Raw genomic sequence first — 27,839 nt, forward strand, 5'->3', positions numbered from 1 at the left:
CAACATAGCCGCCGGCTCTCAGGGACATTTTTCGGCGACTTAGTGTAGCTCACCAGGCTGATTTTGTGGGTATTCGCAACATCATGTCCCGCTCACGGTCTTCTGTCTGTTATGGTATGCCTGGACCCTTTGCATCGCAGAACCATTTGCCCTCCTCGAATTTATTGCGCCGTCTTTTGACATTTGTCACGGATAGCTCTTTGCACACTCTCTACCGATAGACAACAGACAAATTCTAGAACACAGAATGCTTTCCCTGCCCTGGTTCGCTGCCGTTTTCGGCAAATACGGCAGCTGGCACTAGTGTCGGAGGTTGTCGAAACTAACTTGAAAAAAAAAACATTCGAGAGTTTGTCATTCATCTAATGTATCATTTTTCTGGGTGGGAAGGAGCGCCTGGTCCCCTCCACGAATCCGCCCGGCGGATTTGTGTCGGGGTCTGGTGAAACGGCCAGTCTGTGGATGGTTTTTAGGTGGTATTCCATCTGCTTCGGCCAATGCGGGCTGGTTCCCCTTATTCCGCCTCAGTTACACTATGTCGGTGATTGCTGCGCAAACAAAATCTCCACTTACGCTCATACCACCATTAGTCTGCCACGCAAACATAGGGGTTACACTCGTCTGGTGTGAGACGTTCCCTGGGGGGTCCACCGGGTGCCGAACCGCACAATAACCCTGGGTTCTGTGTGGGACGGCTGAAGGGTGAAGTGGACTGCGGTAGTCGTCGTGAGGTTGCGGAACACTGCCTCTCCCTCGTTTCTAGGTCCCCGGTTAACATACAATACAGTACAATACAATGTATCATTTATTGCGTTATATTCAGCCATTACATACGCAGGCTGTTTGAAATGTTTCATGGAATTTATAATTATCCTGTATATAAACGATTTATCAAAGAACATCAGCTGCACTAAGCTAGTCCCTGACGATGGAATTGTCTACAGTAATGTATCGTCATTAGATGAAAGAAACGCACAAACACTTTGGCATTATTTCTAGTTAGTGTAATAAATCATATCGCTATATAAATGAAGATAACGTCTTGTGGCATTGTGACACGCAACCGTAATATAGCTCCATGACGCTATCGCCATCGGGGAAAGCACGAAGCGTGGAGGGATGCAGGTGGTCCACATTAATGTTCACGTAATCCACAGTAGTCATTTTGCCTTCGGTATCTACCATAGGTTCTATTGAAGCCATGGTGAATGGCCATCATATCATAATACTACCCCAGTCAGTATGCGTGAGTGGCGCGCATGATTCATCCGACAAGGACAGACATTTCCATTGATCCACGATCCTCTCTAGCTGATTCCGTGCCCACTGCAGTGACGATATGGTTGGGACAGTGTGGGAACACGAAATGGTCGTCTTCTGAGGAGCCACATCTTCAATAATGTGCACTGAACGGCGTACTCCGAAACACTTTTACCAGCACCATCATTGTGCTCTGTCGTGAAATTTGCCACAGTTCAGCACCACTTTAATGATTTAGAGAGTGGGCAATTTCTGATCTCCCCGTTCTTTGATGAGTCGTGGGCGTCCGACACCTTATCACCTACACGTAGTTTCACCGCATTCCAACCACAGTCCATTGCTGCTCATGACATTTCCTTGGAGGAAGGGCGCTGTTATCTCCGAGAAACACTATTGAGAAAATATGGTGAATAGGTATTTAAAGCCGACTGAAGAACCATCCTCCTGCTGCCAATATACGAGGATTAGAACTTTAATAGTGGCAACTACACTACTGGCCATTAAAATTGCTACACCACGAAGATGACGTGCTACAGACGCGAAATGTAACCGACAGGAAGAAGATACTGTGATATGCAAATGATTAGCTTTTCAGAGCATACACACAAGATTGGCGCCGGTGGCGACACCTACAACGTGCTGACACGAGGAAAGTATCCAACCGATTACTCATACATAAACAGCAGTTGACCGGCGTTGCCTGGTGAAACGTTGTTGTGATGAGTCGTGTAAGGACGAGAAATGCGTACCATCGCGTTTCCGACTTTGATAAAGGTCGGATTGTAGCCTATCGCGATTGCGGTTTATCGTATCACGACATTACTGCTCGCGTTGGTCGAGATCCAATCACTGTTAGCAAAAAGATATAGTCGGTGGCTTCAGGAGGGTAATACGGAACGCCGTTCTGGATCCCAACGGCCTCGTATCACTAGTAGTCGAAATGACAGGCATCTTATCCGCATCGCTGTAACGGATCATGTAGCCACGTCTGGATCCCTGGGTCTACATATGGGGACGTTTGCAAGACAACAACCACCTGCACGAACAGTTCGACGACGTTAGCAGCAGCATGGGGTATGAGCTCGGAAACCATGGCTGCGGTTACCCTTGACGCTGCATCACAGACAGGAGCGCATGCGATGGTGTACTCAAAGACGAACTGGGTGCACGAATGGCAAAACGTCATTTTTTCGGATGAATCCAGGTTCTGTTTATAGCATCATGCTGGTCGCATCCGTGTTTGGCGACATCGCGGCGAACGCACATTGGAAGCGTGCATTCGTCTTCGCCATACTGGCGTATCACCTGGCGTGATAGTATGGGGTGCCACTGGTTACACGTTGATTCTTGCGAAACCCTACATTTCAGCAGGATAATGCACGACCGCATGTTGCAGGTCCTGTTCAGGCCTTTCTGGATACAGAAAATGTTCGACTGCTTCCCTGGCCAGCACAATCTCCAGATCTTTCGCCAATTGAAAACGTCTGGTCAATGGTGGCCGAGCAACTGGCTCGTCACAATACGCCAGTCATTACTCTTAATGAACTGTGGTATCGTGTTGGAGCTGCATGGACAGCTGTATCTGTACACGCCATCCAAGCTCTGTTTGACTCAATTCCCAGGCGTATCAAGGCCGTTATTACGGCCAGAGGTGGTTGTTCTGGGTACTGATTTCTCAGGATCTATGCGCCCAAATTGCGTGAAAATGTAATCATATGTCAGTTCAAGTATAATATATTTGTCCAATGAATACCCGTTTATCATCTGCATTTCTTCTTGGTGTAGCAATTTCAATGGCCAGTAATGTATTTATTTACAGCTCTTACAAAATAGATACGTGTTTCAAAGTTTTAGTAACCTTTAAAGTAGTCGCCAGCATTATGTATAACCCGTTGCCAGCGATGTGGATGTCGTAGGATACTCTTAGCAGTGCCAATTGTGTTGACAGTTCGAGCGACGCGGTCTATTGGCCGACGAATTTGTTGCAGTTCTGAAGTGAATGCCGTGAAGTATTTCCTTCAGTATAGAAATCGAGTTGAACTTACGAGAGCTTAAGTCAGGGGAGTGTAGTAGGTGGTATAGCACTTAGCAGCCCCATCACTCAAACTAAACAGCTTGCACTGTACGTGCTTCATCGTCGTCCTGCAAAATGATGGCCAGGTCCTGCAGAAAGTGTCATCACTTTTGTCCTAAGCTGGTCGTAGGTAGTGTTCCAAAAATGGATAGAATATAGACAGAAGTGATTACACTTTCTGCAGGACCTGACCATAATTTTGCAGGACACTGCTCAAGAACGCACAGTACATGCTGTTACAGATTTGTTTGACTGATGGGGCTGCTAAGTGCTACACCATCTACTGCACTCCCCTGACTTAAGCCTTCGTGACTTCAGCTCTATTTCTGAACTGAAGGAAACACTTCACGGCATTCGCTTCAGAACTTCTACAAATTCGTCGGCCAATAGACCACGCCGCTCGAACTGTCAACACAACTGACACTGCTAAGAGTATTCTACGACTTCCACATCGCTGGCAATGGGTTATTCATAATGCTGGTGACTACTCTGAAGGTCATTAAAACTTTGAAACACGTATCTATTTTCTACGAGACGCCCGTTTTTAGGCGCTGGATCATAACAGTCTGACATCTGCCAATGTCGTTACGTCAGCGGAGGTCTCCGTATGTGGCCATTATCATCACTAGCATTATTTCCATTCTCCTCTGGCCTTCTAACTATACTTTGCTAACTCTGTCATATGCCTGCAGTGCTGCAGGCAGAATTTAGATTGGTGGTTTTCTGTGGTTACTAAATTTTTGACATACCACTGTATTCGCGTTTTCGAATAGGCCATTTATATTTCTGTCACTGCTTTCGACTTACTTCAAAAATATTTTTAAAAAAGAAGACTTACTTTTTCATACTCTGATCTGATCCGCCTGAATCTAAGCCTACTCACGTCCACAGATAGCAGGTGGTGCAAAACTTTTCACATCTATTTACTATTCCATTACTTATGGTTGAAACTATTGACAAGAGCGTCGTTGACTAACTGCCGAAAGGACGCTGTGCCTCTTTATTGTTTGAGACGCCAAAGTGATTGAAGAGAGAAATTACAGATAACATTGATTTCCAAAGATCGTCCTTGTGTTTTATAAGATGTTTAGTGTGTGTTTTGTGACTTCTTTATTTAGAATAATCGCTTTTTTGTCTCACTGAATAAACAGACACTGAAGTCAGTCATCGGTAATCTCGTGAAATATGGTTTGGTATATTTAAAGAAATTGGCGAAATACTTATGTGGCAATTCTGATAGCACCATCGGTTATCTCGGGTACATAAAATGAGATAACGGAGATTAAGGTTCATATCGAGGTAGATAAGCAGTATTTTTTCTTAACTACTTATTCTATTAGAATAGGACAGAAAGTTGCTTTATATGAAGTACTCTGCAGTATGATCTGCACAATGCCTTGTGGAATATGTATGTAGATCTGCTGTCAGCGTTCCCCGATCTATACTGTAAAAAACTATGCACAGAATTTCCATTTCTCACAATAAGAGCGCACTGATGGATCTCACGCGGTTTGTGATGATGTCCGCCAAGTTAGGAGCAGCATCATCAGTGCTAACAGGAAGGTGATATATCAAAAAATAACATAAACATCAAACGAGGAACACATCAAAAGACGTACCGACAAGATTAATGTCGCGACATTTCTTGCTGATGGTACAAGCCCACAGGCGATCTTGGAGAGCATATGTATTTACAGTATGAGACTTGCATCAGTAATTGTCTAGCTCTTTCTAGCACTACTGCGCTACTCCAGAGAAATTTCAAATACAGCTTGTTCTGTTTAATCGAGATGTTCACAGTCAGCTGAGAAGGACATAATGATTTATGTCTTTCAGCTGATTTCATGCAACGTAGGAAAGACGACATTTGCACGATTACAAGTCCATAAAGTCAAAGGTCGAAGATCGTTTTTGATTGGTTTAAAGAACAGTCATAAGATTTTAAATAAATGATTTCACCAAATAGGTCGATTGAAATAAACCCAATCGAATAACGTTAAGCTACAATAAAACCATCCATTTATATTAAAAATTATTCATCTAAGAGACTCGTTCAAAAATGGCTCTGAGCACTATGGGACTCAACTGCTGTGGTCATCAGTCCCCTAGAACTTAGAACTACTTAAACCTAACTAACCTAAGGACATCACACACATCCATGCCCGAGGCAGGATTCGAACCTGCGACTGTAGCAGTCCCACGTCTCCGGACTGCGCGCCTAGAACCGCGAGACCACCGCGGCCGGCTAAGAGACTCGTACCAGCATAGACCTACAGGTTGCGCTACATAAGATATGCGCACTACTAATTTTCACTCTTCACTATACTGTTGACGCCCAGAAAGATTCAAAATTCTCATTTACTGATAATCTTTTGTGCACTGGACTCTCATTTACTGGTAGTCTTTAGAGCTCTGGACTATAAAACCCGTTGATCATGACAGTTTCAGAGTTATTAACTTCCCTCCCAGACGTAAGTACAGAAGTTTCGACTTTATCTCTTCACTATCGTCGAGGCCGTTAGAGATGAAGCGCGAGATTAGTTGGACACTCGTTTGGAAGTACATCAGCCGTAGCGTAATAGCTGAATGAAACAGGCATCCGCCTTGGGTGGTTTGTCATACCACAGGAAGTGTAAAACAGAGTAAATTGTCAGGCATTTAAACATCGTTACACACGAATAGAAGTTAGGGGTTTTAAACAGTGTGACAACTCGTTCGCTTGCAGACTGAGTTCGTGTAACTGCGATAAGACAGTTACGTAACGTAAATCTTATTCCACGTATAATTTTCGTCATTCGTACGCAGAGAGATCTAGTGACGTTATTTCAGTCCTTGAGGGTAGGATTGTACTGTGATGGAGGAAGGCATACAAACAAGTCGATAATGTGATTGAATATCGCATGAAAAGCGCTTATGAACGTTCTTACTGTAACCTGTATACTAAGTTTGTTATCGGTTATATTCTTCCACCTATTATTGTTTTCCTCTCAGTTCCTGGATCCTGCAGAATCATTTGATTCATGCTACGTACAGAGACACTCCTGTTTATAAGTAAGTTTTTCTTGTATTACCATATTTTGTTATAATGTGACGCGGGGTTGATCAGGAAAAGGTCAATGGAACACACGTATATTGCAAGGTAATTATTTATGGTTTAACATACTCAAAGAAACATCTCGTTACAGGTGATTTGCGGAAACATAGTTAGATTTTATATGAGTATTTAATTCTATCCGTAGAAATGTTTGAATAATTAGCAACAAGTTTCTATCTGCAAAATGAGCAATGCTTTGAAAGGCAAGGTACTGGGTTGAAGTCCTGGTTTGGCAGATATTTTTAAATTGACAGGAAGCATGAATTTGTCATGTCCTCCTGTCAATTACAAAAAGAATTTACTTGAGGGCAACGAATTACCTATCTTTTCGTTCGGAAGAAATTGTATTACAACATGTGCTATTGTTTTGGGTTGCCTGTTACTGTCTTCTTTTTCTAATTTATATTTTTGTCTTTCGCCTTCTCTAGCTTCGCACAGTGACTCGAGCACAAATAATTTGAATTATGTACAACGAAAAATGTATTCTGCCTGACAAGAATACGAAAATCAAAAATACTAAAATATACCGTTAAAAATCAAGACGTCAGAAAGGTATTTACAGTAAGAAGAACATTACAACGCGCACGCTGTAAATCCTGGAACTACATGGAAACGAAGTCTTCTCCCGAAAGACTAATGAGTGTTTTTACAAACGTGAAGATTGTCCCAAGTATGTATACAAAAATTAATGATCGCGGCGTAAGCATAGCTGATACAAATTCGACTGTTGTTACGTCATGTTGTGTTCTCTGCATATTGTGTCCTGTCATATAACTGTCCAGTTAGTTTAACCCCTTCGACCGAATTATATTGTGTTAAGCAAGTTTGTTAGTGAACAAAACCTAAACAAAATAGATTTTCGTGATAATAAGTATTGAGTAGCTTCATGGACTTAGTAAATTGTATCGTAGGTTTTACTCTCATTATAACAATAACCTCACACTTCGGCTTCGGTTCTTAAACGAACTTGTAGTTCTTATGTCGTAATAGATAATTTGATTGCAACAGAATCAGCAAAGTTAGATTAAAATTATTACTTTACTATTATGACTACCAGTCATAATTCAGCTCTATTGTAAATGATTTATTTGGGAATGGGATGAGTTAGTTGCTATTCGATAGAAGCTGGAACTTGCCCTGACTCCTGTCAAGCGATTGCAAGCTACTGCCAGTCTGTGTGTTGGGCGAATACCGAGAGACAAATAACAACGTCAAGTAATATCCCGCTCAGTGTGTAATCTCCCCCTCGCTTATCGACCTTAATGACAGTGAAAAATTAAACCGCGTGTACCTAATGGAAATTTGGGAAAAGCAATCGTCACCGAAGTTAATCTGTCGGTAAAGAGGGAGGGAGGGTTACATCTAAATGAAAGGAAAAATGCAAATGAAATTGGTGGAAATTAATTTTGAAAAAGGGTAAAGTCAATAAAGAAAGTAAACGTGCGGCCGTTACGTTAACAATTAACTGGCGTTAGTTAGATATTTGAGATTTGGGGAAAATTACGGTCGCCAGTCCTATGGACAACTACTATAATAACTGAAAAAGGAAGGTTAATGCACATATAATTAGCACTAGACGCGCGGCCACTGAAGGTTGACACGTGTTGTGTGAAATCTGAATGTTTGTCAGAAGTAATAAATTTCGCTACACTCTGACTTAATTTAGGAAAAGAATTAATAAAACCGGAAAATTGGAAGTTAATTTAGTGACTGAAATTAATAGTGAACTTTGTTTCGGAAGCACTACGAAATAAAATAAAATAAGGTTAGTCTTGGGCTACCTCAACAATCATCTCAAAAGCAACTTGAATCTACGCAATTTAGAAATAAGAGATTTAACTTTGAACTTGAATTAAATGATTTTGAACAGTTAAAAATAGTAAAAATTAGTATGTACCAATCTGAGCTGCAGTCACAGGTAAGCTAAAATATGGTAACAAAACTCTCACTCTTAATTTGTGCATATGTAATCTAAATAAAATTCTGTTTGTTTATTGTAGCCAGCTATGAATACTTTAACTGAACTTTGAAATTAAAGCAGTGAAATGGAATGATATTACTTTAACGCTGGCGTTTGAATTTCAACGACACTCGTGTTCATTTCGGAAAAGGAAGGGACCTTACTTGGTAATGCAATTGGGACAATGAGCAACAAAGGTTCATGGTAAGTTGCTGTATTTCAGTGATGCAAATCGAACAGTTTGAAAAGCTGAGGTCTGCCATACAGTTCTAAAACTTAACGTGCTCTCAGTCTTTCTTGTTGATTGACTGAAGGTTTGAAGACGTCGATCGAGGAGGTGGCGACAGTCGCTTATTGTCGGCCGTCGCTGTTGCAGAAGTTGGATGTTGGCTCGCCTTCTTCTCGACACGGTCACCAGGCGAAACGGGCTCTTGATGTGTGCCAGCTAATGTTTCCCGTCCGCGACACCTTGCCAGAAACTATCACAGCAAGTCGACCGCAATTACATGCTGCCAAACCCAGAAAGCGCGGCAACTCGTGGGAGCGTCACACAACACACCTGCTCCACCGCCGTACTCCAGCCCGACTCTGCTCTGCCCGCGCTCCACGCGGCAGAGTTAACACTACCCATGATCCTAAACACCTTGGTTCTCCACATGAGCTATCGATGTAATCGTTCGATAGCATAGCTTTCCCTAGGCAAGACCCAGCGTAAAAATACAAATAATATTTACAAAACAATTTTATATATATATATATATATATATATATATATATATATATATATATATATATATATATATCAATTGTAAAACAATTACAATATATTAAGACACAGAAATGTCATATCTTCAGGTAACAAAATAAGGAAAAAAATTTATAGTACAATAGATGGAAATAGGAGAATATGCATTTCCGACGTTACAAGTGGATATAGTCTCCTCTCCAAGAAATACTCCTCAACTTGACTGCGAGTGGCGATTTTACTGTAGGGTCTCGGCCCTGTAGAAAGGAGGTGTGGACTAGGGAGACATCAAGGCATTACACAGACTACACTTCTACTGAGCAAGGAGTTTCAGGGGCTCTCTCCCACGGAAACTGAAGCAGTTCAACACATGTCATCTGTTAGGAATCCTACTGTGCACTGGGTCAGGAGGAAGCAAGGAGAAAAGGATAGAGGATTGTTAATTGCCGGAGTTAGACATACGATGACCATTGGTGCTCCTTGCGGAAATTGCAATAAGGACCAGCAAAATTCCTGCCGCCACTGAGGAAACAGCCTCAACCAGCGACACAATGTGACTCATGATGAAAGTAGTGATCCATGCCTCTGAGCTCCGAGGAAATCCAATAGATTGTGGCACACTAGCTCTAAGTCGTGTGCAGTGCCATAACGAAGGACTTCGACGTTTATAGGGTAGCCTTTCAATGGGTCAGCGATGCATTACACATCAGTACCGGACGGAGTTTAAGGTGCTCACAAGGTCGTTTTTTTCAGAAAATGACTCCCATACGATGCCCCTAAGGTATTAGTATATGATCCAAAGAAAAGTCGACCTAAGACGACACCATTAAATTTCTAGCTACCGACGCTGAAGCTTCACAAGGAAGTGTACGACACTGAAGCACTTATAAAAACCAGTGGAGCTCACGTAATAATGTGTTCAAGAAGCAAGCTAAATATTTTACTACTGCAGCAAGCCATATCCAACCGTGTATCGAAAGGATAGTGCCATGCGGGCTGGAGGTAGCATATTTACTGCAATAAACAAGTAAGTAAATAGCATACCTCAGAAATTGATGCTGCAAGCGAGATCTTTTGACAACACTAGTGGGGCAATAAAGACGACTCTACGCAACTTTTAATTTATTCAAGATGGTTCACCCTCCCCCCACCTCTGCCCCAGCCAACTGATAAATTAATTACCCTCTCCTCCTCTGGGGAATCCCCAGCCCATTGGGGGTTCCTCTCCCCCTTCCTCTGGGAAATCGCCAACCGTCCTCCCTCCCACCTCCATCCCTCGCCCCTCACCCCTATCTGACTGGAAAGCTGGCGGGATAAACGCTCAATCTGAGCTGAGCAATTGGTATGGAAGGACATAGGGTGGTTTTTCTATATTTTGGAGTGTTATACTTTTGGGGAACGTCTCTTTCATGTGCATGTGCTCACTTTGACGTATGAAGGCGAACTGGCCTAGATTACATTACCGCCACCAGAGGGCTGTGGGGAAAACAGCCTCCCCCCCCCCCCCCCCCCCACCTAGAAACTGGCGAGAACGCACCATGCTTTGGCTTTGGTCGATGTTTTAAGTGGTCAGAAACATTTTAGTACCCCAGGTGTCCACCAGTCCTACCTTGAACGATGGAATACCTCTGATCCACCCACTGCAGGCCAGAGGCCACCACCTGTTTCGTTCTGGGAAATAGGCTTGGTGGCCTTTGGGAGAGAAACCAGACATGCTTCATTCTTTATTGGTGTTTCAAGTGGTCAGCAGCAATTAAGTGTGCAGGTGTTCCATGACTGTAAAGAGGATAGTTTCACTATTAGTCTACCACTAGAGAGTTACTACAGCCAGTATAGCCAGTGGCACTATGTGGGAAGGATGGTGAGCACTTTGGAGACGTAAATGTTGCCATCCACCTGAAACCGTCAAAAGAATGTTATGTCCTCGCCAATTTCTAGCTGGGAAAGGGAGGTGGCATATCCCAGTGTCCTCTGATGACGGTAATGTGGTCTAGGCCAGTCAGTCACCACATGTCAGTGTGAGCACATGCACAAGAAAGCATGTTTATTCTTTTTGCTTACATATTTATTTCTAATCGTAGTCACTCTGCTAATGAACACATTCCTCACAACGAGACTCCGTTTATTTGACTTTTTTGTTGGAGCCACAACCTCACTTCTGCTTACACAACCTCATCACATTTTCCAACAGGATGACATCCCAAAATATAGGGAAACCACGCTATGTCCTTCCACACCAATTACTCAACACAGATTGAGCTTTTTTTCCCAGCAATTTCTCGGTGAATAAGAGGTAGTGGGAAGGGTGGGGTTTGATGTGGGCATTTTCAAGAGGGGTATGGGGTAATTAATTGATCAGGGGGCAATACCAAGGATGGGGCGAGTGTCTGGCATCTTGAATAAATTAAAAGTGGCTTAAATTGGCTTTATGTCCCTAATACCACTCATTGCCAAGAGTTCGCAAATAAGTAGGAATTTGGCTCCTCTATGTACAGTTAGACTCACTCCCAGATATAACAGAAAATTTTAGAGAAAACCTCGGTTCGCTATTAAATGTGTTTTGTAACCATAGTATAATCATGGAAAGAGTAATTATCCTTCAACCGACAGGAAAAGTTGCAGTTTTGTAGGAGGGCGTGCTGCAAAGTAGGGGCTCCGAATTTGTTTACGTGAAAGCTCTTTAGGATTTTTAAATAAAAAGTTATTAACGTTCTACATCTTTATTTTTGATTAATCCGTATTTGCAGCCCTCAAGCACTAGAGAGGTCCGACTTACAGCATGTAACGTGGCAGTGTATAACGTAACTATGACTGAGCGTGAGAAACATTGTATTGTAATCGAGTTTCAAAATCGAAGAGTCCGTCCAAGCATGAGCACTCTGTCCTTTAGTTTGACAATACCAGACCACAGCCGAGCGCTGTGACAATCTGACGTTTTGGGTTCACTTTGTTCGATCGTTCTCCAAACAGTCCCGACTTGGTCCCCGCAAATTTTCATCTGTTTCCAAAACTTAAATAACATCTCATAGGACTTCACTTTTATTGTGATGAAGTGGTGCAAGCAGAGGTGAGTTTGTAGCTCCGTCAACAAAGTCAAACAAACTGGTGTCTCATTCTGAGAAATGTGTTCGTCGCCAGGGTGACTATGTTGAGAAGTAAATATGTAGACATAAAATGGACATGTAATGTTAGAAAAATGTTTCTTTTATTTCACTATACTTAATTCGGAGGTATAAGTTTTCAACACGCGCTCGAAAGTGATGAGTATGATAAGATATCCTGTCAAACAATACCATATACCTTCGCTAAAAACTGCCTAGAATAGGTAGTTTCGAAGCTTAGTGAAGACGAAAATATATTAGTTTAAACGTCGACAAATGGTATAACACCGATGAAGACATCACAGATAATAACTATGTGTGCTTTTTTAAATCTCATTTTGTTCGTTTTCGTTCGTTGTATCTGTTCGGGGCGGACGTCGCAAGACACCCGTTTCAGTTCGTCGTTGATCCATTAACTCAGTTTTTTTTATTACAGAGGGCAGCGAACCCACTGTTCGAACACGCTGAGTTACCGTGCCGCCGGTATTAGAATGTAGGAAGATGTGGAAGTTGTGTAAATATTGATCAACGTTTAAGAGAAACTTAGGGCACGCATAAGAAGCGAAATATGTTAAGAATAGGTTTATATTTACTTTAGTGTTATAACAGTATAGCCTCATTAGCGTGAACTCGTTTAAGACGAACCCACGGTTACAACGAGAAATATATTGGCGTCGGCAGGAATACATTACTTCTTATAGCAAGTTTTATCGCTTAAGATGAATTTCGGTTAAGGCGAATTACAAACTCTTTTTCAGTCCCTAGCGTAATTGAATTTCACTGCAACAAAACTTCCGATTTTACAGTACTTGTGAGAGTTAACTATTTTTCAAAATGAATGTAAGAAATGTAACTACAAAGCTAACTTCCCACTGTTGACTCGTATCTAACGTATTCTAGAATGGCAGGCGCGTTAATCTCCTCAAGAATCAGCATGTACCGTACATTTAAATGAGTTCAGTAATATGTGCATTAACATTTAGAAATGTAGTCGATGCCAGGTGTTCTTTTAGTCTTAGCTAAATCTAGTCAGAATAACAAACAGAAATCTACAAACGGTAGCACGCGAAACATGGCAGAGAGGAAACAGACAGCTATAAATGTACAATTCTAGTTGAAGTGGACTGTGGTACAAAGAAAACAGCAATTGCAAAGCAGTTTGCAATTCGCAAATCTCCGATAATTAAGTTCGAGAAACCACACTGTTTGAAAAGCACAAATATGGACACTTTACCTTGCATCTACTCTCACCATAAGAAAGCTTGCATTGACGACATATCATTTCGCAAGTGGGTTTCTTCGTTCAAGTAATCGACTAGTTGCTCAAAATAGACATGTTCTTCGTACACCGAACAGCTGCCCTTAGCCCTAGGACTAAGACATCAGTTCTCTCATGAAGAGAGTTTATCGCAAGCTACTTGTAATAGCTGCAATTCGTGCTGCTGAAAACAACGCTGTAACTCCAAATTGGAATCTACTTGACGCAATAAAAGCCATCGCAGCAGCCTGGAACTCCGTGCCGCCACTTCATACACAGAAGTACGCCGGCCGCGGTGGTCTCGCGGTTCTAGGCGCGCAGTCCGGAACCATGCGACTGCTACGGTCGCAGGTTCGAATCCTGCCTCGGGCATGGATGTGTGTGATGTCCTTAGTTTAGTTAGGTTTAAGTAGTTCTAAGTTCTAGGGGACTAATGACCACAGCAGTTGAGTCCCATAGTGCTCAGACCCATTTGAACCATTATGAACACAGAAGTACTTTAACACAGCCTGGGGGAATAACAACACTGGAGATGAAAAATTTCCTGGCAGATTAAAATTTTGTGCTGGACCGAGACTCGAACTCGGGAACTTTTTCTTTTGCTGGCAAGTGCTCTACCAACTAAGCTACCCTAGCACGATTCATGACCAATCCGCACTGCGTCGTGCCTGAGTAGCTCAGTTGGTAGAGCTCTTGCTCGCGAAAGGCGAAGGCCCCGAGTTCGAGTCTCGGTCCTGTGCAGTGTTTTAATCTGCCAGGAAGTTTCATATCAGCGCACACTCCACTGCAGAGCACTATGGGACTTAACATCTGAGGTCCCCTAGAACTTAGAACTACTTAAACCTAACTAACCTAAGGACATCACACACATCCATGCCCGAGGCAGGATTCGAACCTGTGACCGTAGCGGTCGCGCGGTTCCGGACTGAAGCGCCTGGAACCGCTCGGCCACGATGGCCGGCTCACTTTGTAGTGTCATTAGTCTCAGTACTGTAAAGCGATTGATACTGTAGTGTATTATGCGTTGCTGTAATACTGTACATGTATACGTATTAAAATATGTATTTTTCACTTAAAACCAATCTTTTCTAACACAAACTCTTGCTTTTTCGGTCCTTTTGCATTCGTGGCAACGAGGTTATACTGTATTCTTCGTGCAGAGCTACGTCTGTAACTTAATACTGACGGAAATGGGAAATGTTGCACCCTGAAGCACCAGTCACATTTTACCAAACGTGGTGGAGATGTTCATCACATAACGGGTATTAAACTATTGAAATTTCATTCCATTCGGAACTGATGTCCGTCCTCAACATCAGTATGAAGTGTGAATTCCACACCTTCCAATACCCTCTCGTATTCGTTGTCGAATGGAGGTGAAAATGCATTTTCCCGCCTCGGCCAGACATGACCTATGTGTGACAATATCAGGGATCTGTACATTCCCCATGGGATTTTTAATGTGAACTATAGTTCGATGTCTTGCATTATTCTGCTGGAATTTTCCATTTGATATCCTGATCACGAAGGGTGTGGCATCAGATTTAACATTCTCTCCCCATACTGACGACATTCAGCGTCCCTTCAACAACTGCCAAATCAGTACTCTTTCCCTACTCAACCGCTCCCTACGACTATATGGAGGAGTTGGGGAGGCATGAGCCTTACAAGTCGCTATTTCCTGTAAGCTTTAACCAGCAGATCTACGAAATCCTTGTCGTCATGGCATTACCATCAATTATCGGAGGTCACTTCCAAGATTCTGTGTTGCAGTAAAGGGATGGATAATGGAAGAAACTCTCATCGTATCTGCGGGTATTGGTTTCCTCACAGGAGAATTCCACACCAAAGTTCCGTTGGTAATGCCTCGGAGCAACACGGATTCTTAGTCTTCACCATGTTATCTGTAGAGGGCGTGACGTGAGAACACTGCATTTTGGGGATGCCGTAATATGGTAGGTCACGTAACACTTTGGAAGTTATTGCAGAAGAAGAAACTCCATGTGTACTTCCTTCAGAAGATGAAGGTACTAGTAAGATCTGATTGGGCTCTTGGTTTAAACTTTGTGCATTAGTTCTTCATGAATATTTTAAAGATCCTACACACGCACACACACACACACACACACACACACACACACACACACACACACACACACACAATTATGCAAAGAAGAAATCGATTTTACACTTGACATTTATTTTAACAGTCGGAAATCTTGGACAATCAGCACCCTCATGAAACTGCTGTTCTGTCTCAACAGCAAAGGTTTCTCATGGACATGTGGGCTGGACGTATTGTTAGTCATTCAGTATGATCAATACTTCAGCCCCCAATTTGTGTACCACACTTAGACAACGCTTGGACGTTGTAACACTCGTCGTTCACAACAACCTTGCTTCCAGCATGACACAGCCTTACTAGTTTCGATGTAAATGCGGCTAGCTATGAACTTTTGGGGAGTTGATCACCAGCATTATGAATTAAAGACGCTGGAAGACAACAGAACAGTTTTAAGAAGAACTTGAAATCATTTTTACTTGGCAACTTCATAAAGAGGTATATGACTAAACAATATTTGATTGTAGTTGGTTTAAATTTATCAAATTTTATTGTAAATTAATTAAAAATCCTGTTATGTAAATGGTCAACGTCTGTTCATATTTTTACTTAGAAAATATGTATTTGTAAATTCACAGATATTGTACATCGTATTGAGTTGTCGCAAATAGGATTAACGGAATGTGTACATAGGCCGAAGGTTACCTGTTATGTGGCACATTCGTGAATTTAACAAGGATTTATTTTGAGGACATACTAAGACTTTGAAACACGTTATTCCATTATCCGCCACGGGTGAGGGATTGTCGCCGGCCGCTGTGGCCGAGCGGTTCTGGACACTTCAGTCCGGAACCACGCTGCTTCTACGGTCGCAGGTTCGAATCCTGTGTGTAATGTCCTATGGTTAGTTAGGTTCAAGTAGTTATAAGTCTAGGGGACTGATGACTTCAGATGTTAAGTTCGATAGTGCTTAGAGCCATTTGAACCATTTTTTGAGGGATTGTCCGAATCAGTGATGTGTTTCACGACTTGATGTAGACACCCGACACGTCAGCAGAGTTCTGTGCTCGTTCATGCGAGAGAAGAGACTCCCGACATACTATTTGACGCCTTTGGTAAACTTATTTCAACGTATCTCCAGTACAATGTAGTTTCTGTGGAACAGTTGTTATTCATTCACAGAACCGTACAGACGTCTCATGCATATACTTCACAAACGATAAAAAATTAAATGCTCGATAACAAGAAATTCTCCTCTGTGTGTGACCTTTCGTATCACACCATTTTTCGGCGAGGACCTGAAACATTATGTATGTCATTGTTTTGTCCACACTGACAGGAATAGTGATTTGGTGTTTCAAATTTCCTTGTAAGAAAGACCGTACGCATATTTTTCCGGAGCAGAGGATGTGGTTGTCGCTATTGCGACTTTCGTCGCGAACGGGAAACACCATCTTGCCTTTCGTTTCCGCAAGCGAAACGCAGAAGCTTTCTAACATTATTTAATATAATATAACTAATCACTCACTGCGAATGTGTGCACGTAAAGTCTTGTCTTAGATTTATAGTAAAGTGACGTTTGTTGTTCATCAACCGTAGGAAACGACAGAAGATATTATGGTTAACTTATAATGATATCCTTATTCATTAATTTTACGATACGTTAATGTGACTGTGAAATATTAACAACTATAACGCACTTGCGTAAGGTGCCAATTTTCACAGTCATTGTTTCTCTAAACCAAACACTGAATTTCACTCACAAATGTTCCTAAATGGCTGTTTTGATAAGTACCTACAGGAGAAATTCACTGTGTACCACTTGTTAGTATGATTTATAGGTTTGATTCGGGATACGCATTGTTATATGTAAAAAAGTTGATTTTATTTTGGTTAGGTTAGAAGAACAAGAAACATTAACAATAGATTTCCTTTTGATGTATGGTCTTGCTTTAGGAGAGTGAAGATACGTGGTGTCGCTTCTTTTTAGTCTAGACGTTAGTTTGAGGTCATCTGATGAAAGATCACCAGTTAATATGCCGAGAGCATCGTACAAAGAAAACACGCTTCGAATGTCAATATTTTAACAATAAATTGCCATAGAATTCGTGACGAAGTCTTGCAATTTGTTGCCCGCCGAGACAGCTGTCGCGCTCAGATAATACACGGAACAGAGAGCAGGATGTAGTCCGAAGCAGACAGCTCCGAAATGTTTAAAGTGCTTCAGACGTATAGCGAAAGGACTGATTGGACAACATAAGAGGGGGCATGATCATGGCAAACGGTAAAACTGAGTCTGATTGCAAAGTTATCTGGACGCGAGTAACCACCCTAGGTAAACTCAAATTAATCATAGGATTTCTTTACTGGCATCCATTTTCACTGCGATTGTTGCAGAATGATTCAAAGAAAGTCTCCGCTCAGTAACGCCGAATTAACCCGATTATGCGCTGTCAGCTGGAAGCGACTTTAATCTGCCGAATATAGCCTGAGACGTATATGGATTCATTGCAGGCGGTACAGACAGAAAGTCTATCTCCGACAACAGTCTTGTGCAACTAATTCGACTACCCAAACGTAGTGGGAATATTTTAGAACTCGTAGGTATAAACAGGTTTGACCTCATCGACGTTTTCTGTTTAGAGACAGGGATTAGCGATCAAGACGTCATCGTAGCCTCGATGGTTACTGTACTTAATACATCCATTAAAGGTCTAGGACAATTTTTGTGTTGTAAACATCAGATAATCAGTTGTTAACGGCCTACTTACAAGGGACATAACCTACTTCTGTTCGAAAAAGGACTCATAAATGTCGCCAGACAAAAGTTATAAGAAATTAGTGTGTCTTAACAGATAGGTGCCTGAGACATACAATTTTCACCGTCGTACGTTAGCAACGATCTTGCTGAGAATCCTTAAAAATTCTAGTTTCGTGTAATATCGCTAAGCAGATGGAAGGATTCCAGTCAGTTACTCGTCGACCATTCTAGTGTGTTCGACAGAAGACACAAAAGCACTCCTGGATTGTTAAAGTATGCGTTTAAAAATCATTCGTAGAGGAGGATCGTACAGAGATACCATGGTTTGACCATCGCAGACTCCAGTATGGAGGAACATAGAAGTAGCCATTCCTCGCCTTGTAAAAGAGCTGAAAGAGTTGAAAAACACATAGGTCGCCAGGTCCATAAGACATCCCAGTTTGGTTTCACAAAGGGACTCTTCGGCTTGGCCCCTCAATTACCTCGTAATTACCACGAGTATCCCCCACAGCGCAAGTCCAAGGAGATTGGAAAAAAAGCACAGGTGACTCCCGGGTATAAGAGTAGTGAAAGATCGGACACATAAAATTACTGACCATGGTCCTAAGCGTCTGTTTGCTGCACAATTCTTGAGCATATTTTTAAAGTCCGAATGAAGCTCAACTTGCCCTTTTCTCGCACAATATCTTGCGCAAAATGGATGAATGGCATTACGCAAATTCCATATTCCTGGATCTGCGGAAAGTGACTGACACATCGCCCCCACTACACACTGTTTACGAAGTTCCGAGCGTTCGGAATAGATTATTAGATATTTGGGTGGCTCGAAGACTGTTTAGGGAATAGAACCCAGTCCGTTGGCCTTGGCGACGAGTTTTCATCAGCGACTGATGGGGCGAGCAGCAATCTGCGAATTTTTCTTATGACCCTATAGTGTGCGGAAAAGTATTGCGCTGATTGTAGGAGGATAAGTACAGAATGCCTTATGTTTTGTGTGATGAATGGCAGCTTGCTCTAACTGCGTAAAATTGTAAGCCAATGTAAAAGAGGAGGAACAACCTTCCTGTAAAGATCGAATGTAGTGTCAGTGGCGTGCTACTTGACGCTGCCACGTAGATTAAATATTTAGGCGCAACGTCGCAAAGCGACGTGAATGGAACGAGCTTGTAAGGTCGGAGCTGCGGAGGAAGAATATTCGCATTCCGTTTGCTGGGAGAATTATAGGAAACTGTAGCTGGTATATAAAGAAGACGGCATACAGAACACTTTTGTGTGCTTTTTATGAGTACAGATGTAGTGTCTGGGATTCATACTATGTCGGATTAGAGTAAAACATTGAAGCAGTTCAGAGGCGTGCTCTTACATTTTTTTAACCGGTGGGTTCGATCAACTTTTGCCTCATTCTCTATGTGACTCTTCCTTGTTTTATGAAATTCTTTGTCGGAGATAGTGTTCAACCTCTAATCTGTTAATAGCGAAACTAAGAAAGAGTTTAGAACAAAACTGCATAAAAAGGTACAAAGACAGGAAACAGAGTGGATTAAACTACATGTGACTGCAGACGTTATCGGTAGAGTCCGGTGCAGTATAATTGATTTCACTGTGTGACCACGTCATGATGTTTTGCAGACACCACCATTTTGTCTTCTGTTACTGACGGTCATCATCACGGTCGCCGTGACAAAAAAATGTTTTCCTCTGTAGCTGAAGTGTCTATTTTTATGTCCAATTATGACGAGGTTTTTCGAGTAGTCAGAAGGAATCAGTTGTTGCCCAAAGTTTTGGGGTGTTGCATTGGAGTTCAATGAAGACAAGTTACATTGCAGCCGTAATGTGTATAGACTGTAACAATAGCAGGTGACGTTAGTATGATGTCGAAGTTTCAGATTATCAGTAGCAACTAACGAAACTACTTACCTCATGCTGAAAACGGACAGAGCAAGAATTTCTAATACAAAATTTATCAATGTAACTCTTAGAAGCTTAGTAACGAAAAATTTAGGAGTTTTTCCATATGAACGTCGTAATTTCACACATCCGACAGAGAATGCAGAGAAAAAAGTAAAAACTTGATGCACGAAATTATAAAAATCGCAGACAGGAATTAAGACTTCTCTTGATAAAAATTATGGCGTTCTACTGATCTGTATTGTCGTTAGATGTAAAATAAGATGCAGGCCCGTTGGTTGCAGTCTGTGAAACCAGCTTCGTTAGTCAGAACAGTGCACCGAGATGAGCTTCTGAGCTTAGCGGGTGCTTGCTGCAAGACCCAGAACCATGCATGGTTGGTACTTTTAGGAATATGCCCGTTGGACTTGGAGAGTTGGAAGACAAGAGCAATGATTTGGTTAAGGAAGGTCGATGAAACGTAAGTATGAAGGATACTTAGAGCCGAGGCCAGTATGAAAAGTTAATAAAAGGTAACCTTTTACAACTGCGGCAAAATGAAAGTAGCACTTTAGACTCAGCTACGTCTTAGACGATGCTGCAGCATCAGTATCCCGGAAAGCAAGGAAGACTGTACCAGGCATTTAGCCACACGTGAGCATGCTGCCATTCCTGTAAGACAACATTCCGTATAAATGCAGCAGAGGCAACTACGTTGGCGACCGCGGAATGAAAGTGTCTTGAAGACTGCTCATCACGTTGGTGCAATGATACGGAATTGTAGATTCTAAGAAGCTACGGTGGCTTGTTGAATCGAATGTGACACTGGAGACGCTACTGACGTGCTGTCTTACGCCCAAAGAATGCAGCAGACGATGGCTGTTGACTAAGGTGGTTTCATGGCGGATCTGGCAACAGAAACAACCTGCTGTAGTTTTGATGTTTCCTAATGAATGAATAAGCATAGAGGAGGGCTGACGTTAGTCACAGAAGTATTGATACCAACAGAAGTACTAGTAGTTGGAAAATTGGTTAAGGGACTCACTATAGATTATTAGATGGCTAAGCTGTGGAGTTTGCTCCTAGTCCAGTTTCGACTTAAATATTCGTAGAAAATTCTGAACAATGTTTATGGAATAAAGATCCTAAATACCGTAAATATGGGAAACTTTGTGACACTTTCAGCGCTTCTTGTAACGGAACTTATACGAGTATTTCCTGCGACGTTTAATTTCCACATACAGGTACTTGGAATTTTATAACTTTATCTTTTAATTTAGACAGATGTAATGTTTTTATGTGCAATGGGGTATTCGTAATATGGAATATTATTTGTTATGAAGTTTACCCCAGCTCAGGACAACATTGTGACACGAAGTCTAAGACAGAGAAAGTACCGTTAAATTTACCTGTCACAACGATGAGCTGAATTTGTGTTCCTTTATTACACATAACTGTAACTTTGTTACAGGTTTTGCATAGTTCATGAGTTGGTTTTATCTATATACAGAAAAAATTTGTCACAAATTTTTCCAAATTTGTAAGATTAATTTTCATAATTTTCTTAAAATTGAAATAGTTATACGCCCATCCCCAATGAAACAAAAAAGAAAAATGTGAAAAAATCAACTGCACAAAGCAAGGTAATAAAACAGTACTTTAACACACTTACTTACGAATCTGTTATTGGAAAAAAAATGAGAAAAAATATGACAACACTTTCATTCAACACAAAATCCTTTAAGCAAGGCAATTAGTTTAAACTGTTGGACACTTACTTATAAGTTCACTGATAGGAGAAAAAACAAAGTCATAACACATTAAATATAATATTCGGAGCATCTGTATATTATATTTTTCGTAAAACTATAATGGGTAAGAAAACTTTACCGTTTTTTACTATACCCTTCAGAAATGCCACTAATTTCAATAATGAGACATGTTTTCTACAATGTCAACTGCCACAATTGTTTCTGCGGCTATGTGGGCTGTGACAGAGCTACCCGTTTCTCTTAAGATATGTGGATTTTCTGATGAACAAATTCGTGAATTAAGGGAATTAATGTTGACAGACAGATGAAACCAAGCTTCATCAGTGAAAAAGGTTCGATCTGAAACACCAACTCCATGTCGGTTAACAAATCGCTGAAACTAGTCTCAATTTTCATTGCGCTATTCGTTTCTCTTGGGCCATAAATTGCAGTTATTGCACAGCAGTAATTTTATACTGGTACATCCAGTTCATTGGATACGGCAGTAAGTGCTGTCGTACGAGAGAATTTAGCATCTTGCAATAATCTCCTCGCTGATTTTGCTGGCCGCCGCAATAGGATGTCTGAAATGTCGTCAAGCTTCCATTTTGTTAAAACTGTGGTCCTACCAGTCCTGTGAACAGAAACTGTTGTCTGGACTTTGCGAATTAACTCGCATACAGTGTCACGATGGTGACAACTCGAAGCAGGGAAATGCAGCGTCACATGCTCCGTAAAGTTTCCTTCTGCACGGAAAACATCTTCCACTACACTCGCTCTCTCTGTAAACATTCTTACTACACTCAGCTTACGCAAGAACTAGACAGTAACACAACTAACAGCAGTAACGCACACGCATTATTACTACCACTACAGGTCCACGGAACACGTGAAGGCGAGAGAATTGCATGCGATGCCAATCTTACGCGCCCTGCAAGGCGAGACACGTGAGGAACCCCGCTGCGGACACACGGTGTAAACTGACTGTTGTTGAAATCGTTATTTTAATTTTGTACCTTGTGTTTCTGTATCGCTTTTCGTGTGTCATGCCTTTTCAAACTGTTCTTAAGTACTCTTGTCGAGTATAAATTTTATTTTATTAGAACTGTTAATTTAATTTAAGTTATTATGTAGCAGTGATTTTGTCGAGATTAGTGTTAATGTATTTTCTTGCACGATCCCTTAATATTTATTTACTGTTTAACTTTTACCTTTATTACCCCTACACTGTCAAAGAAATATTTACTCTGTTTGTGTGCCTCGCACTTGACGGACAATGTTTTTTACAGTGGTGTTCACGAATATGGTACCTCTCTGAAGACGTTAGTTAGTTGAAACCGTTTACAAAATAAAACACACTACTGGCCATTAAAATTGCTACACTAAATAGAAATGTAGATGGTAAACGGATATTCATTGGACAAATATATTATACTAGAACTGACATGTGATAACATTTTCACGCAATTTCCGTGCAAAGATATGTCTGTGATTTAGCGTCAAGGGTAGTCGCAGCCATCGTTTCCGAGCTGATAGCCCATGCTGCTGCAAACGTCGTCGAACTGTTGCTGCAGATGGTGGTTGTCTTGCAAACGTCCCCATATGTAGACCCAGAGATCGAGACGTGGCAACACGATCCGTTACAGCGATGCGGATAAGATGCCCGTCATTTTGACTACTAGCGATACGAGGCCGTTGGGATCCAGCACGGCGTTCCGTATTACCCTCCTGAACCCACCGACTATACATTTTTGCTAACAGTCATTGGATCTCGACCAACGCGAGCAGTAATGTCGCGATACGATAAACCGCAATCGCGATAGGCTACAATCCGACCTTTATCAAAGTCGGAAACGTGATGGTACGCATTTCTCCTTCTTACACGAGTCATTACAACAACGTTTCACCAGGTAACGCCGGTCAACTGCTGTTTGTGTATGAGTAATCGGCTGGATACTTTCCTCGTGTCAGCACGTTGTAGGTGTCGCCACCGGCGCCAATCTTGTGTGTATGCTCTGAAAAGCTAATCATTTGCATATCACAGCATCTTCTTCCTGTCGGTTACATTTCGCGTCTGTAGCACGTCATCTTCGTGGTGTAGCAATTTTAATGGCCAATAGTGCAGAATGGGATTTTCTTTTAGTTTAACTCTTCTGGTTATTTTTTATTTCATTTATGTATGCTTCTCAGTTACAGACTATTATCTAGAAAGTTAAAATAGGTCACAAAATTAACATTTTTGTGTACAATAAGAAATGTATATTACAATTACTACTACATGGTATTTACATATACAACGAGGGAAAAATTTCTTCATGCTCCAACAATACTACAAACACTTCAAAGAAAGAAACCGAATACTAACATAAAGGAATAGAGAAAGGATACAGAACTACGTTCTACCACTATAAAAGATACTAACAAACGTAAATGAAAACCACAAATTTGTACATGATCTACTTAACTACTCTACTGGGCATTAAAATTGTTACACCACGAAAATGACGTACTACAGACGCTAAATTTAACCGACAGGAAGAAGATTCTGTGATATGAAAATGATTAGCTTTTCAGAGCATTCACACAAGGTTGGCGCCGGTGGCGACACCTACAACGTGCTGAAAGGAGGAAAGTTTCCAACCCATTTCTCATACGCAAACAGCAGTTGATCGGCGTTGCCTGGTGAAACCTTGTTGTGATGCCTCGTGTCAGGAGGAAAATGCGTACCACCACGTTTCCGACTTTGATAAAGGTCGGGTTGTAGCCTATCGCGATTGCGGTTTATCGTATCGCGACACTGCTGCAATCGTTGGTCGAGATTCAAATGGTTCAAATGGCTCTGAGCACTATGGGACTTAATATCTTAGGTCATCAGTCCCCTAGAACTAAGAACTACTTAAAGCTAATTACCCTAAGGACATCACACAACACCCAGCTATCACGAGGCAGAGAATATCCCTGACCCCGCCGGGAATCGAACCCGGGAACCCGGGCGTGGGAAGCGAGAACGCTACCGCACGACCACGAGATGCCGGCGGTCGAGATTCAATGACTGTTAGCAAGACGATATAGTCGGTGGGTTCAGGAGAGTAATACGGAACGCCGTGCTGGATCCCAACGGCCTCGTATCACTAGTAGTCGAAATGACAGGCATCTTACCCGCATGGCTGTAACGGATCGTGTAGCCACGTCTCGATCCCTGGGTCAACATATGGGGACGTTTGCAAGACACCTTCACGAACAGTTCGACGACGTTTGCAGCATCAGGTCGGAGACCATGGCTGCGGTTACCCTTGACGCTGCATCACAGACAGGAGTGCCCTTGATGGTGTACTGAACGACGAACCTGGGTGCACGAATGGCAAAACCCGTGGCTCTACCCTTCATTCGATCCCTGTGAAACCCTCCATTTCAGGAGGATAATCCACGACCGCATGTTGCAGGTCCTGTACGGGCCTTTCTGGATACAGAAAATGTTCGACTGCTGCCCTGGCCAGCACGTTCTCCAGATCTCTCAACAATTGAAAACGTCTGGTCAATGGTGGCCGAGCAACTGGCTCGTCAGAATACGCCATTCACTACTCTTGATGAACTGTGGTATTGTGTTGAAGCTGCATGGGCAGCTGTACCTGTACACGCCATCCAAGCTCTGTTTGACTCAATGCCCAGGCGTATCAAGGCCGTTATTACGGCTAGAGGTGGTTGTTATGGGTACTGATTTCTGAAGGGCTATGCACCCAAATTGCGTGAAAATGTAATCACATGTCAGTTCTAGTATAATATATTTGTACAATGAATACCCGTTTATCATCTGCATTTCTTCTTGGTGTACCAATTTTAATGGCAAGTAGTGTCGATTCTGCTTGTTATACGAAGGCCCTTGGTTATGAAATCGCATTTCCATTCTTGTGCTTGCAGGAGGGACCCAGCGGGTGCGCAGAGGCGCGTGAACGCGTGGGTGTCTGAGCACACTCGCGGCCACATAGACAGCATCCTGTCCCACCCTCTTCCTCCGACGACGGCCGCCGTGCTGGCCAACTGTATCTACTTCAACGGCCGCTGGGAACAGCCGTTCGACCCGGATGTCAGCATAGAGGCGCCTTTCCACCTCAACTCCAGCAGCACTGTGCCCGTCACTCTGATGCGCAACACCATCGAGGCTATGTACGCCAACAGCAGTACTTTCAGCCTCGTTGCGCTGCCCTATCGACACCAACAGGCTGCTATGTACCTCGTCCTGCCACATGACAAGCACGAGGACATCGGTCAGTTCATGTCTGAACTTTCATTACAGGAACTTCACCGCGTGATCGAATCAGTAGCTCTCCACGTTGTCAATCTTGTCATGCCGAGAATGAGTCTGTCGACGGTGTTCAGTCTTCGTGGACCACTTGCGAGGCTGCAGAAACGGAATGTGCCGGATGAGGAGAACGAGTTTGAGAAGAACTCGAAAAACGTGGTAACGCTGCAAGGAAAGGAACAAAACAATTCCTGTAATAGCTCTCATCTAGAGTGTGAACGGATTGTTGATAGTGAACACGTTAATGAATCAAACATAGTTACACAGACGGCTACGCACGGAAATGGCACAGATGTTTTAAGAACGTCGTCGCTGGACGACACCACTTCTGACGAGTACAGGTTGGCCAGGTTATCTGATACGGAACGACAATACTTTAAAGCGAACAACAATAACAGTTCTGCTGAAACAGCTGCACCGGTGACTGACTTCTACAAGCCCTACATTAACTCTGCCTCGGTTCCCAGCAACGGCAAAAAACCGGGTGATTTGTCGCTTAAGTGGACCCGAACGCAAAACAAAACGACAGTATCGAAACCCGGCAGTGCTGCACCGGATCCGAACTTCAAGTCCACGACGAGACAAAGCAGTCCGGCAACTACAACAGAAACATCGAATACTGGCAGCCCACGGCCGCCCAGCGAACTCTTGCTGGACGTGACCGGGGCTTCCGACGATCCGAGATTTCGTATCGACGACATCATCCACCAGTCGTGGCTGGAAGTCACCGAGACGGGGACTGAGGCGGCCGCCGCCACTGTCTCCGCCATCGACTACTCTGGAGACTCGGTCGTATTCCTCGTCAACAGACCGTTCCTCTTCTTCATCAGGCACGAGGTGACGCTCGCACCTATCTTCTGGGGAGTCATCACAGACCCTACGTCTGCCAGTTCCTCGCTTTCTGCTCTGTAGCGACCTGAACAGCTGGAATAGTGTGTGTCGAAAACCTTTTGGATGAAAATTATGGAGATGGCAAAAGATCATGATATGAATAAATTGAGATAAGTAATTGATGACTGGCAATCACTATTTAGTTTCCTGTCGGCGTAAACTACTTTCACCTCCTAGCAACAATTTTAGTTCATAGCAACTATTAAAATCGTGAACCACCAGTCTTAGTTCACGCCATACAACATCCCATAAAATTTTGCCGCACTCTCTCAAATAGTGCCGTTCTCCACCGAGCGAGGTGGCGCAGTGGTTAGCACACTGGACTCGCATTCGGGAGGACGACGGTTCAATCCAGCGTCCAGCCATCCTGATTTAGGTTTTCCGTGATTTCCCTAAATCGCTCCAGGCAATTGCCGACTTCCTTCCCCGTCCTTTTTTAATCCGATGAGACCGATGACCTCGCTGTCTGGTCTCCTCCCCCAAAACAACCCAGCCCCCCCCCCTCCCCCCTGTTCCTTGCTGCACAGTGAGCTATGTAACTCCGGCATCTATCATTCTATCATGCACCGAGAATTTCGAGGGATCCCCCCCCCCCCCCCCCCCACCACCACCCCAGGAAAGGATCCATAGGAGTGAAATGCAGCGATAACTGTTACTATGGTTTAGGACCACTATTTGACGTCTGACAATGAGTT

At 42.7% G+C, this 27,839-nt stretch overlaps 1 protein-coding gene across 1 annotated transcript in view; it reads left to right on the forward strand.

Annotated features, from left to right (window-relative positions):
* The window catches only part of LOC126297995 (leukocyte elastase inhibitor-like), a 176,132-nt gene extending 148,866 nt beyond the window's left edge, over positions 1-27,266 (forward strand). The window contains exon 5 of the mRNA XM_049989311.1: positions 25,872-27,266. Within this exon, the coding sequence (XP_049845268.1) occupies positions 25,872-27,165 (1,294 nt within the window). The 3' untranslated portion in view covers positions 27,166-27,266. The remainder of the gene's footprint in view (positions 1-25,871) is intronic.
* Positions 27,267-27,839: the final 573 nt, after the last annotated feature.

Source organism: Schistocerca gregaria, chromosome X (genome assembly GCF_023897955.1).
Source record: "Schistocerca gregaria isolate iqSchGreg1 chromosome X, iqSchGreg1.2, whole genome shotgun sequence".
Classification (NCBI taxonomy): domain Eukaryota; kingdom Metazoa; phylum Arthropoda; class Insecta; order Orthoptera; family Acrididae; genus Schistocerca; species Schistocerca gregaria.